General features: G+C 42.2%; 1 protein-coding gene across 4 annotated transcripts in view; it reads left to right on the forward strand.

Moving 5' to 3' along the window:
• The window catches only part of LOC101472406 (plexin-A1), a 314,386-nt gene that overhangs the window by 164,908 nt on the left and 135,719 nt on the right, over positions 1-13,759 (forward strand). For all 4 annotated transcript variants that reach the window (XM_004570017.4, XM_004570018.4, XM_076877989.1 and 1 more), the window contains exons 6-8: positions 1,837-1,960; positions 2,278-2,431; positions 5,756-5,855. In XM_004570017.4, coding sequence (XP_004570074.1) covers positions 1,837-1,960; positions 2,278-2,431; positions 5,756-5,855 — 378 coding nt within the window. The remainder of the gene's footprint in view (positions 1-1,836; positions 1,961-2,277; positions 2,432-5,755; positions 5,856-13,759) is intronic.

Here is a 13,759-nt window from a genome sequence, read left to right on the forward strand (position 1 = left end):
AGACTTTCACACCAGTGTCCTATTAGAGGTCATTTTTAGAGCCTTGGCAGTGCTCATCCTGTTCCTCCTTGCACAAAGGAGCAGACACTGGTCCTGCTGATGGGTTAAGGATCTTCTACGGTCCTGCCCAGCTCTCCTAGATTAACTGTCTGTCTTGTGGAGTCTCCTCCACAATCTTGACACTGTCTTGGGAGACACAGCAAACCTCCTGGCAATGCCATGTATTGATGTGCCATCCTGGAGGAGTTGGACTACCTGTGCATCCTCTGTAATGCCCAGGTATCGCCTCACACTACCAGTACTAACGCTGACCCTAGTGAGATGAGGAAGGAAGAATGTCGAAGAATGAAGGAAGAATTTGTTAATGAAATTAACACCAAAGCAGCTGAAACTGATTAGCAACCCTCTCGTCTACTTAACTGACCAGATCAATATCCCAGAAATTTAATTGACTTGATGCTAAACTCTTGATTAAATGTGTCCCTTTAATATTTTTTGAACAGTCTATAATGTGTTGAAGGAAAAAGTTATTGTAGCTTTGAAGAGTCTCTCCTTCCATTCACTCCTGGTGTTGTAATTATCTGTACATCTGGCAAAGGAAGTCAAAATCTGACTACTTTCTCACCTTTCCCCACCTGGCTAGTCAAAAACAGACCTTTAGATTCCAGCATCCTCAAACTGGCCCCCCACAGCCTACATTAGCTTCAATATTAAACTCATTTTCTGAGGATATAATTGCAGCCCAAGGAAATTGGCCTTTTCTCTTCAGTAGCCACTTTCTAAAAACTTGTTCTGCTAATTTGGTCGGAAACACTTGCATATAGGAATTGACCATTTATAGCTAATTATATTGTTTGATTTAGTGGAAAAGGTTCTGCTCTCTAAGAGAGCACTAAAAGAATGCAAAAGGCAGTGAGGATTCGGTTGGGAGATCCAATTCCCCTTCACAAATACGTGCAGTAATTCGACATTAAAGCTTAATTAAGGCAACATTACCAAATGTTTAGCACATAAGGAGGACGCTGGGGTGAAAAAACAACCAAAAAAAAAAGCTGTGCCACATCTGACATCCAGGTTTCAGCGGAGCAACAGTGAGAAGTGTTAAGTTGTAAAGGACAGCATGTACACCAGTGTTAATATGATTGGGAATTTCTGGTCAGCTGGTAGCCAAGCAGCTGATGAATGAGTCGCTGATGGTGAAGCATGAATGAGCAGCTGGTGCCAGTCAGTGAATGCAAGTACATTCAGTGCCCGAACTAATGCCTTGCTCTACGTGTTTATTGCTCTTTTGGACTTTATGTTTAACTCTTATGCATGGTCAGTCTTCACGGTAATCAGTCCTCGTAGACTTTGCTAAACCATAGCTCTGATTAACTCAATGCTTGCTTTATAAGTACAAATAGGCATATTGATGACCACACTATGGTTCTGTTGCTATTAAGAAAGTGCTGAATGTGTGGTTGCCATGTTATCATTAACGCATACTCCTGTTTCTCCTGTGTTAAACTTGTAACTGCATAGGTTGTTTATATGCACCTTTGCAATTTAATTCTAATTTCCATGCATCTATGCACTAACTAATGAACAGAGTCGGTGTCTGAAACTCAGCATCCTGTGGGTTATCCAATAAATCAGTGATCTCGCTGTTTTTTCTCTTCCCAACTGAGAAGTGCTTAAAAGCCACATTTGGACCAAATGCCTTTAGCTGTGATACTTAGTAAAATGTACTCTACATATACAAGCACAACAAGGAATCAAGACTGGTGTGGATTTCATGTAAAACACAGGTATTTATTGCTCATTTATTGCTTATGTGAGCATATTTTTTGTCTCTAGATGTTCGAGGAAGGATCGCTGCAAACGAGCAGAAGAGCCTCAGCGTTTCACCACCAGAGTCGAACAGTGTGTCCGACTTTCCATCCAGCCAGACACCGTCTCCGTCACCATGTCAGAAGTGCAGGTACAGCGCGCTGTCTGACCTTGTGTATCTGTTCAGCTACTCTATAGAGGCTTCGTGAATTTGTACGTGGTCCTTTATAAGACGAGTGGGGTAAAGATTAATGGCTGGGAAAAATGAATAAGGCAGATGTGAAATGAGACTAAATAAAGCTTGTTTTGTGTTGTAGCTAACAGTCATTTTGAGTATGAGCTGAAAAGTGCGTTTTGAGCCACACGTCTGAGCAGCATTTTCTGCTTTGGGCCATTGCTAATGAAGTGTATTGATTTAAATTTCTGCTGTGTCTCATCTTTCTGCTTTCTGTCTTTTTTTCTCGCTAGCTTGTGCTTCAAACACAGAATGTGCCGAGTCTTTCTGCTGGAGTGAACTGCTCCTTTGAGGACTACGTAGAAACGGAAGGGCGCATCTACGGTGGACGCATCTATTGCCTGTCTCCTTCGACGAAAGAAATCGCCCCCATCACGCGAGACCAAGGTAGACAATAAGTCAGAAAAGATATGATGTTGGAGTTAACGTAGACTTCACAAATGTCTGGCTTTTGCTTTCAAAATGAAAGCCCAGATCATTTAAACAATAATCTTATTTATCTGTTAAAGTGAAAAAGAAATGTCATTTCATATCATAATTATCACATGAAGAAAACTGAGAACTTTTTAAAAGTAGATTCATTATTGGTGTCTGAGTCCAGCTATTTTTTTTGTAATGGAAAATGCCAGCTGGGAGTAGCTGCCTTAGGGTTTTTTTTCTTCCGCTGATGTACTTTGACACAGAATCTGGGCAGCAACACAAAAAAGGCTTTTATTCAGATGAAAAACAGACCTAGTTGTCACATTTCTTACCTTTTCAGCAAACTGCATCATGAAAATACAGCACTTGCATTTGGAACATAACAAATTTTTTGTCCCTCAGTGGTGACAGCAACATTCACGACCTCCTCCTCTTACAGCCAACCATATACTGTAAGCTAGCAAATTCAAAAACTGCTACTATTTTGACACTAGCTCCTGTTAGCTTGGGTTACAACTGTGTTAAACTATTCTGAGGCTACGTACGGGATTCATAGTAATAAAGTGCCCGTGTGAGCAGCTCTTGGCTTAACGTTTAACAAATGTAGCCTGGACATCCTTCCAAGCGAAAGGTTTTACTCTATTAAAAAAAGCTTTTTTATCAATATTTTTTTATCAGTAAGTGTAGAATTACATACAATATTCTGAACTGAAACAATGAGATGAAAAAATGCCACCCATCTTCTTCTGCTTTATCCGGGGCCGGGTCGCAGGGGCAGCAGCCTAAGCAGAGAGGCCCAGACCTCCCTCTCCCCAGCCACCTCCTTCAGCTTATCCGGGGGAACACCAAGGCGTTCCCAGGCCAGCCAAGAGATATAATCTCTCCAGCGTGTCCAGGGTCTGCCCCGGGGCCTCCTTTCGGTGGGACATGCCCAGAACACCTCACCCAGGAGGCATCCTTGTCAGATGCCCGAACCACCTCAGCTGGCTCCTTTCGATGTGGAGGAGCAGCGGCTCTACTCTGAGCCCCTTCCAGATGGCTGAACTTCTCACCCTATCTCTAAGGGCCAGCCACCCTTTGGAGGAAGCTCATTACCACCGCTTGTATCCGCGATCTCGTTCTTTCGGTCACTACCCACAGCTCGTGGCCATAGGTGAGGGTAGGGGCGTAGATCGACCGGTGAATTGAGAGCTTCGCTTTTACACTCAGCTCCCTCTTCACCACGACGGACCGGTGCAGCGTCCGCATCACTGTGGCCGCAGTGCCCAATCCGTCTGTCGATCTCCGGCTCCCTTCTCCCATCACTCGCAAACAAGACCCCGAGATACTTGAACTCATCCACTTGGGGCAGGAACTCATCCCCGACCCGGAGTGGGCACTCCACCCTTTTCCGGCTGAGAACCATGGCCTCAGATTTGGAGGTGCTGATCCTCATTCCCGCTGCTTCACACTCGGCTGCAAACTGTTCCAGTGCGAGCTGGAGGCCATCACCCGTTGAAGCCAACAGAACCACATCATCCACGAAAAGCAGAGATGAGATTCTGAGGCCACCGAAGTGAAAGCCCTCCGCCACTTGGCTGCGGAATTAAAAAATGCACTCAGGTATTTTCTCAAACTTGTGATCTCAGCCTTTTGGGACCATTTGTACTGATCTGCTCTGAAGCAGTTGCATCTCTGGATGTGTGATGCTAACATAATAGGTAGAAAGCCAACGCATGTACAGTAGCTTTCTGACAAATTCACTTCACAGTGCAACAAATGAGACAGTCTTTAAAGTATCGGTCCGGTAATACTAGTCTAGAAGAGGTGTGGCCATCTATTCATAGCCATGCATTAACCAGATTAGTTGTCCTTGTTTCAGAAAAGCTATGTTAGGAAGATATCGTGAGGCGATCTTGGCTCAAGAGTTGGCAGTTCGTATTGTAATCGGAAGGTTGCCGGTTCCAGCCCCGGCTCGGACAGTCTCAGTCGTTGTGTCCTTGGGCAAGACACTTCGCCTACTGGTGATGGCCAGAGGGGCCGATGGCGCGATATGGCAGCCTCGCTTCTGTCAGTCTGCCCCAGGGCAGCTGTGGCTACAACTGTAGCTTGCCTCCACCAGTGTGTGAATGTGAGAGTGAATGAATAGTGGAATTGTAAAGCACTTTGAGGGTCTCGAAAAGCGCTATATAAATGCAATCATTATTATTATTATTATTATTATTATTATTATTATTATTATTATTATTATTATTATTATTATTATTATATGAAGATATGTTTTTAATTTCTCCATTGCAATAGTCTGATCTATATTTATCACTTTCTAAGAAATGGTCTGACTAGACCTCTGTTCTCAGGATTTCAGTCATGTTCACTGTGTGAAGCTTTCTCAAATCTGCTGCAGTAATTTAGTCCTGCTTTCAGTTGGACATACATTATTAGATCACACAGTGTCACTTTTTGCATTTTTACATTTCAGCCGTCTAACAAACTTTTGTTTGGGGAGACGATGACGGGCTTTTCAGCTGAACAGTTTTGCTCGATGCTAAATATGAATTGTTTGCTTAATTTGACAGTTTATTCAGCTGTGTGAGACACAAGACATTTTTCACCCACTGCTTCTCGATTATCAAAATTAGAATGAGCACATTTATAAACATACCGCTGAAAGCCCATGAATGTATATAGACAGCTGTAAGTGTTTTCGCCACTGAGTAACTCTAATAAATAGATTTTGCTCAGAGCTCTTTTTACTCTCCAGCAGAAGTGCTGTCTCCAAATCTGCAGATTTACAGGAACAGTGAAAGCGTATACATTGACTAGGACCAGGTTGATCCTGGGGTCATGAAACATTTTCCATATACGAACTGTTATAGATGGACTATGGAAATATAGAGTGGAGTATAGAGTAGGGTGTCATACATAAAGGCCGGGAGGTCAGAACTGTCTCAGCAGAGGGTCCAATCACGCCCACTGATGTGAAGATTGCAGAAAAGGCGTTAATAATTCAAATTTACCAGTACAATGCATTGCTGCTCCTAGTGTGATGATACCAGTGTTGTTGTATGAAAGAGTACCTTTTGATCCTGTTCAAAGAACTAAAATGTAAAACACTGTTGTTGAGTTTGTGCCTGTAAAGCTCCACAGATCTAAACGTTAATGCACACCTTCGTAATATTTAAAGAATGTGGATTCATTTATTTGGATCGGTTATTATGCAGTGGGTTTTACTCGTCTTTGCTACTTGACATTCTTTGTAAAGAAAAACACTAATAAAACACAATGTGTTTGTTATGTTTGACTTTGTAGGTGACCGACGCATAATAAAGTTGTATCTAAAGTCGAAGGAAACTGGGAAGAAGTTTGCCAGTGTGGATTTTGTCTTCTACAACTGCAGCGTCCACCAATCGTAAGTTGAGAGCTTGTTGCTAAGTAGGATGGGGCGAAAGGAGAAAAATATCAGTTTATGTTTAGTTTCTCTGTTAAATTGCTTTAACACTCTTTTAAATAGCTATTGAGGTTTCTCAATGACATCATTCATTGCTCAAGAGTTGTCATCCATATTGGATGTTGGTTGCTAGGGAAAAATGCATATTTCTTTACTGATTGACGGTGCTTTTTGAATGTTCCCGGTTCAGAACCTGTCCAGAAATACAGAATTCAGATTGCTGGGTGCCAGATGGTCCTGGCCTGTGTAACTGGACCTTTATTTACTTGATCTTTCATTGTCACCATGATTGTCACACATCCAAAAAGTTAACATCACACAGTTACTTGACAGATGTCTCCAAAACCTCAATACAAAGATCATACTGCTGGTCAGATGCAAGATGAAAATCAACAGGTGGCTGAAGTTTTAAAAGAAAAAAGTGCTAAAATACTGCTACTTACCTGCAGGTGTAAATAACTGGTTTAATGCAGGAATCAAGAGAAAACCATGCAGGCGTTTCTAATTCAGTATTCAATCTGTTCAAGCTTTTTACAAATCAATTAGTTAATTAAATCTAAAGCAATGAAGGGACTACTGGTGAGTGAAATAATAAATCGATTCTTAACCATGGAAGACTTAGAAGAGCAGCCAAGCTTGGGAGGAAAAAGACGTCACTCATGTTCCCGGGAAACATATTATCCCTAATTTAAGTATAGGAATACTGGTAGACTTTTCAACAGTGTTCTGAAAGCAGGATTTTATATGCATGTCTGTGTCTGTTGCTTAAAAAGAAGGTGCAAGACAGGAAACAAGGAGAGGTAAACAGTCTTTTCAATTCAATTCTATTGTATTTTACTTATACAGCGCCAAATCACAACAGCAGTCGCCTCAAGGTGCTTTATATTGTAAGGTAAAGACTCTACAATAATACAGTGAAAACCCCCAAAATCACTGACTTACTTTAAGCAAGCACTTGGCGACAGTGGGAAGGAAAAACTTTTTCTTTTGTCACTAAATTTCTATCAAAAACAATTTCTACATGACACTCTTCTTTTTTTTGTCTTTCTGTGCGTACACAGGAAGGGGGGGACTAGGGGGTATTAGAGAGAGTGACAGAGTACTGAGATCATCCTGATAATGAATGAAAGAATGTGTTCCTGCCTTGTTAAATAAAGGTTAAATGAAAATAAATAAAATGTCATTTGCTAAATGAGTCTTGGCTGCTCCCCCTGAAGTCAGTGCTCGGACTTCGCACACACTTTTCCTCTCTTTCTCGCATTCGATTCACTTCCACCTGGCACAGACTCCCAGTTGCATCAATACACCTGAAATGAAAAAAGCATGTGTAGTATAACTAAAGTAGATTTATTGTTTCTCTTGGCAAGCATTGACTGAAGAATCACTTCCTCTTTCAGTGTTTACACCTGTTTTATATCTTAAAAGAATTAGGGGCATCCTGAAAATGATTCTTATATGTAAACATGTGCAGAATTGTCATTTTTTTTACTGTATGTGGGCTGTATGAGGGTTTAATATGTTAAGTCATGACAGTAGCTTTTAATTACTGATTCACCAGCATTATAAGTGTCTTTGTCCCGCTACCATCCGATCCTCACTCCCTGCAGCCTACAGCTCTCTTTTCCTTTCCTGCTGTCCCACTGTCCTCTTGTCTGCCTGTTGACTTCTCCTCTCCCATTCATCACTTTGCCCATCTCTCTGTCGCCTGGCCCCAACCCGTCTCTGCCCCTGCACACCTCCCATTCCTTGCCTCTCTCTCGTTCATCAAGCCCATTTATTGCTCGCGCTCTGCTCTCGGCCCTGCATATATCTGCATAGTAATAGGCCGTTAATTAGCTCTAGCTGAGGTGCCTGTGTGGAGATGGTCATAATGGAGTGGGCTTGGAGAGAGCGCTCACCTGGGCCACTTCTCGGGGCCTCCAGGCCTACTTGAATGGCTTTGATTCTTTTTTTTTTTTTGTGAATATGTGTGTGTGTAGTTTTCCGTTTGTTAAAGAGCATGCAGGATGTGTCAAAGTAACTCCAGAGTGCCTATTTATTCATATTTGTATGCATGCAGGACATGTTTACTAATGTGTGTGTGGGTGTGTGTTTATGCTGCGTACCCCTGATTAACTAGCCCGCCTAGTCGCGCTCTCTTTGCAGCATAAACAGGCATGCTGTTGTTTAAGCCTTTGATGTTGGCTTTGCAGGGCCCCCTCAGGACTCTGTTGGACTGTTAAAAAAATAAATAATAATACAGCGCTGTTACTGCCACTGCAGCTGTAACACAAACCCGCGTGTCATGCAATACTCTTCACCTTTCACCTCAAAATCTTTGACCCGCCCAACAACCACCTCCGCCTGCAGGGAGCGGAGTAAAGAAGTCGCTGCTTTCAGGGGACGGTAATTGAGTCATCCTCGTGGGCGTGATGGGCGGATGAAAGCCCAGCGTAGAAGCACAACAGCAAACGCACAACAGTGGTACTGTATCAGCACAGATGCACAAGCAGAGCGGGCCTGCAGGCGAGCGCCCAGACGGGCTCAAAGTTGGATGCGGGCACCAGCATCACCAGCAGTGCACACGCTCGTGCAAACACACAAAACAGGTGCACGCACAGTCAGAGGGAGCGCACGCAGACAGAAGCCACAGTACTTGGCGCGGGTGAATTGCGCTGTGAGCTGTTTACATATACAATATCCGAAATTTGCATTAAAAAAAGAGGTTTGGAATAGTTTAATTGAGCGTGCGGGAGGAGGAATAATATATAGAGAGGCATAGAAACAAACAGGTGGCAGGGTGCTGGAGGGGGAAGGAAATTCACATTCTGGGAGAGCTGGAGACGGGAAAAGACGAGCGAGAAAGAAGTCTTCAAGAGGAAGAAAGAGAGAGATAAAGCCGAGTGTTGCCGAACGAAACAGAAATTGTGCCCATTGTGTCGGGAATAATGCGTCCCACACAGCTAAAAGGTTAGCGCCACAGCCTCAGGCCACCATGACCATTACAATATGAAAGGGCTGAAATCTATGCAGTGAAAAGAAGCACTCCAGGGAGGGGGACCGGCTCACACTCCAGCCCCTGGAAAAGGCTCTTATTTTGAGGCCCGTCATTCCCCGTCGCCCCACTCTTTATCCACTGCTAGAAAAAAAAAGTTTATAGTCAAACTTTTCTGTCATTACATCATTACTTGTTGATATTAAGACAATAAGTTGTTGGTCTGGGTTTTAAGTGAATGTGACCTGGTTTAATTAAACTGAGGGTTGAGACTCGCAGACTTACTGCTTTTGGACATTGCCGTGACAAGATGCAATAATACCGTATAATGAGTCTGAGTCCCCTGGTGAGAATCTAAACTTCTCATTTGGCTGCCGTGCTGCTGTATAACTTAATGATGTATGCATCATTTTATTGCCGCTCACTTTGGAGCTTTATTGGATAAAACACAAAGAGGCCTATTTATAGACCACATAGCAGAGCCAGCCTACCCCAGGTTCCAAGCAGCACCGTGCACATGAAGCACAGGCAGATATCTGCGAGATACATTATCAAACCAATCAGAGGTTCTAAATCAAAATCACGCTGCGCTTATAGCTGCTTCAAGTACTGATTACAGCGTTAAAAGCTTTCAGCTTCATGCCTCAAATGGGTCACTTTTGGGCCCACCACATGCTGACATGTTTGTTTGAGCTGCAGATAAAAGCATAGCCTGCAAATTAAGACAGAATTGCAGTTTTATCCGTGACTTTATCCTCATTGACCAGATTTAAATGAGGATATGATCGTTCCCTCCTTTCATATATGCTTGAGCGGGGCCGTTGCACGCACATCAACAGCTTTGTTCCATCGATCCATCCTCCCTCGAACAAAAGCTTGGAGAAGATGAAAAGGCGTTTGACCCGGAGCTGTTGCTGGGCCTTGTTAAATAGCAGCGGACTTTATTGACTGCACTGCAGCAGTGCCGCCACTTACCCAAGCCGGTTGTCCAGGCATTGACAGCTCTACTGTAGGACAAGTCTCCACTGCCCAGGTGACCCAGGAGGAATGCCTCGATGTCAGCACGGGTGATGACTTGCGTGCATAAGTTTGCCTTAGCTCGATGTTGTAGTCTGAGCTCTCACGCTCGTTGCTTGTGAATGTGCGCGCGCACTGCCCTGCAACGGGAAATCGATCAAGCCTGGAGTTAATAGTGAGGAGGAACTGGCTCACCAGCTCTGTTAACAAACATCAGACTGTTAGCATAACCTCAGTCCACCCTTCCCTCCATGGAAATCCACTGGCATTGATTAAAAACCTCACGCTGCAGTTCAGTCTAGTCTCACCAGCTTAACTCTGGCTATATGAAGCCTTTGCCGTTGCTTTGGTACTCCGGCGTGGGCGATTTAACAGTTAACCCTCGAAAATCTAAAAAACCAAGGACATAGACCCGAAGACAGAAAGAGGATTAGGCTGAGATCCAATTTAAAGTCAGTGTTTCCGGCAGCAGGGTGGCATTGTCAGCTGAGCAATTGTCCTTCAGCTTGGTGGACCTGGTTTGCGTTACTGTGGTGTTCTTGAACTAGACTTATCAGAGATTGCTTGTCAGTCAAACTAAGAAGGTGGTGGCTGAGGTTTTTATATCTCTTGAATCTTTTTTCCCAACTAAGTACGAGCTCTTTTTCACTTTCCTGTCCAATCCTTTAAAGCCCCGGCGAATTTGGCTTCAAGGGTGCCATAAAATACTTGTTTTAATTATGTTTTACTTTTTATTTCTTGTTTTGTTTATTGGTTTTGGTCTTTTAGCTCAAGATATTCCTGAGCAGAAAATCTTGGTTCTATATAACGAACAACCACAACAGGAAAGTAACACAGGCTTAGAAAGACAGCGCTATCAAGAAACGATGAAGTTGGAGGTGGCAGTAATAACCAGATGCTGGTTAAAAAAAACAAAAAACAATAATGAAAAAAAGACCCCGCAGGTTCTCAGTCAGTTTCTCTGGTGGGTGTGGGTGTTATCGGAGGTCTGATTGAGTACAGTGACAGCATATGGGAGTGAGGACTGACAGGACATGTAATTAGAGCTTGCTTTTCTCAAGCCAGTTAAGTGACATTTAGTTTAGAAGCGGTGTAAAGACTGCATAGCTATGACTTGTTTTAATTGTAAGATTTTTTGGGGGGGATTTACTGAACATTTCTACTTCTGTCACTGTATTTTTTAATTTTTGTATTTTTCCTTGACAGCGAGCTTGAATTTAAGCGTTCTCTCTGCAACATGTTTATGAAGTGAACACTTTCTCTTTGCTCCTGTGGGTGTCAGATGATTGACAGAAAGCAGAGTGTAATTTAATACACCGCTGATGTGAAATCACTTGAGGAAAGTGATCAAGTAGAGACTTCAGAGCCAAAAAGTAATTGAACAACTTTGAAACTTCTCATATTAACAGCATTACTAGCCATGGCATTTTCCCTTCCGCTGCTTCTTTGTAGTGACCATGATAGCCTTGTCTTTGTCTGGTAATCCATGTTTGAATGTGTATGCATTCTTTTCTTTTTTTTTCTTCCTCAAGTTATAGAAAAACTGGCTTATCTTGGTCTGCCAGCTTAGTTTAACTTTAAGCCTCCAAGCATGGAGAATACGAAGGGAGGAGTGGATCACCAAGGATTCCTTCCTGCTCTCTCCTCCTGGCTGTTCAGTAACCCGCCCTCTGGCCTTGCTGACAGCTCAAATAAAGTCTTAATGAAGGAAGCTGCAGTTGTGCTTCTTGAAAATTTTGTGCTACTATGTTGATGCAAGTCAGTGCTGGGCTGCCACGGTGCGATAAGTCGTGTTGATATTTCAAATGCACCTACACATGTCCATAATCTGCAAAGAATGCAGGTCATAGTAGCTGGACTTCCTTCAGTGCATTTTATGCTTAGAATTCTGCAGTATAGAAATTTTGGATTGTCTCTTTGGCTCAAATGTTGCTAAATTCAGTTGTGCAAAAGTCTTAAGACACCCCACATTTTATTTTTCCTTTCAAAGACTTTCTTCTCAGTTTTTAAAAAATGGTCTTGATCAATAGTTTGTGAAGGTGTTTTAAAGTTTTTCTTTAGACATTACATTTCAGTCCAGTCATTGTACCTGACTAGAGAATGTTTTTTGTTTTCTTTTTCATGTTTGTTTGTTTTTGCTTGTTAAGCCTCTTAACAGTGATCTATGAATTAAGGCATTAAAAATGCACCTAACCAGGGTTGTGTCTACACCTAACAGAAAACATAGCAAAGAACCAGTTTTAAATGATATCTTTAGGCACTTTGTTGCTAACCACCTCTCTCATTATCACATAGTTTGTCCCACATTTTGTTTTGTTTATTTGAATCCATAAAAAATGCCATAAAATCATTTTGTGCCAGCAATGTGATTCCCAAAGAGCTATTAGCTGATAAGCTGAAAAACCTGATACTGGGGCTGATAGATGCATCTAGCTCTCATGCTGATCCATCAATGGTTCACTCTGAAGCTTCATCAGAAATGGTCTCAGTGGAAAGGTGGCTGTCAAGACACCATTTTTAAGGAAGGAAAACATGGATAAAAGGTTGAGATATGCCAAACTAGACATGAACTAGACTCAAAATCAGTAGCTAATTTGAACTTCATTTATAATTGTCAGTCTGTATATAAGACATCATTGCAGTGGAGGCTCTGACATGGTGTCAAAAGTCATTGAATCAAAATGTACCCTCGCATTTTGATCCACCATGCATTGCCATGTGGAAAGCATGTGATTGGTCCCAATCACCCTGCCAGTGCAGTCAAAGCACACCTGGAAAACGTACAGAACAAACGGAGGAATGCTATCAGTCATGGATTGGCCTCCCCAGAGCCCAGACCTCAACATTATTGAAGCATCTTTACAGAAAACAGAACAAAAGGCAGCCAACATTCAAAGAAGAGCTTTGAATGTCCTTCAAGAAACCTGGAAAACTATTACTGAAGACTACTGAACGAAATTAAAAGAAGAGAGTTCAGGCTGTGTGAAAGAATAAAGGTGGTCATGCCAAATATTGGCTTTCAAGCTTCTTAGAATTCCAGGTTTCAAGAAATCACTGGATCTACTCTATAACAGTTTTTCTAGCAAAATATAAAGAAATGAAAGTGACTCAATCCTTTTGCATCAGCGTTGCCTACAACCAGTAACAATAAGGATGAATTATTGACATTAAGGACAATAACTGGCTGGTATATGATACATAAAACATGTAGCTGCTTAAGAAGAATGAAATACATTATGTTATCATTTTTGATCTTCATTACATTATGCCTTCAATTTTCAGGAAACATAGATTTATGCTCTATTGCCTTGGTATGCTTTTGGCACTTGAAATAATGAGAGACTTCAGTATCTGAAACGACCAACAAAGTCAGCTCTATTTCTTTGCCTTTCACTCTCTCATTAAGGGAAAGCTGTGATTGTAGTAAGGAACTAGCATCTATCTGTCAGTGCAAATCTTCTTATGCATCTTTAGAGCCTATAGCATAAAAGTGTAATTCGTCTTTCTGGTGGTGTACAATTATCCTTAAATGTAAACTGGATGTTGTGACAAAGCAAAGTATAATGTATATACTTGTTTTTCCACTGGTTTTCCTCACATCCAAATAACTCACCGCTGGCCACAGTTTCTCCTAGTTTCTGCCTGTTTCCATTTCCTTGGGCATCATGGGAGCTCACAATTATGAGACCGAGGTCTGCCTGCAAATATTCATTTTGAGCATTACATTAGCAGACAGAGCAATGTTGAGTCTGTCACGGGGCAGCAACCTGTAAATTAAAATGCCATAAAACCTATGTTCAGTTTTCTTTTTTACAGTTACACTTTTTTATGTTCTTCATTGTAGCTTGTCACTGGAAGCCACTGTGGCAGGATC

This window comes from Maylandia zebra, linkage group LG20 (genome assembly GCF_041146795.1).
Source record: "Maylandia zebra isolate NMK-2024a linkage group LG20, Mzebra_GT3a, whole genome shotgun sequence".
NCBI lineage: Eukaryota > Metazoa > Chordata > Actinopteri > Cichliformes > Cichlidae > Maylandia > Maylandia zebra.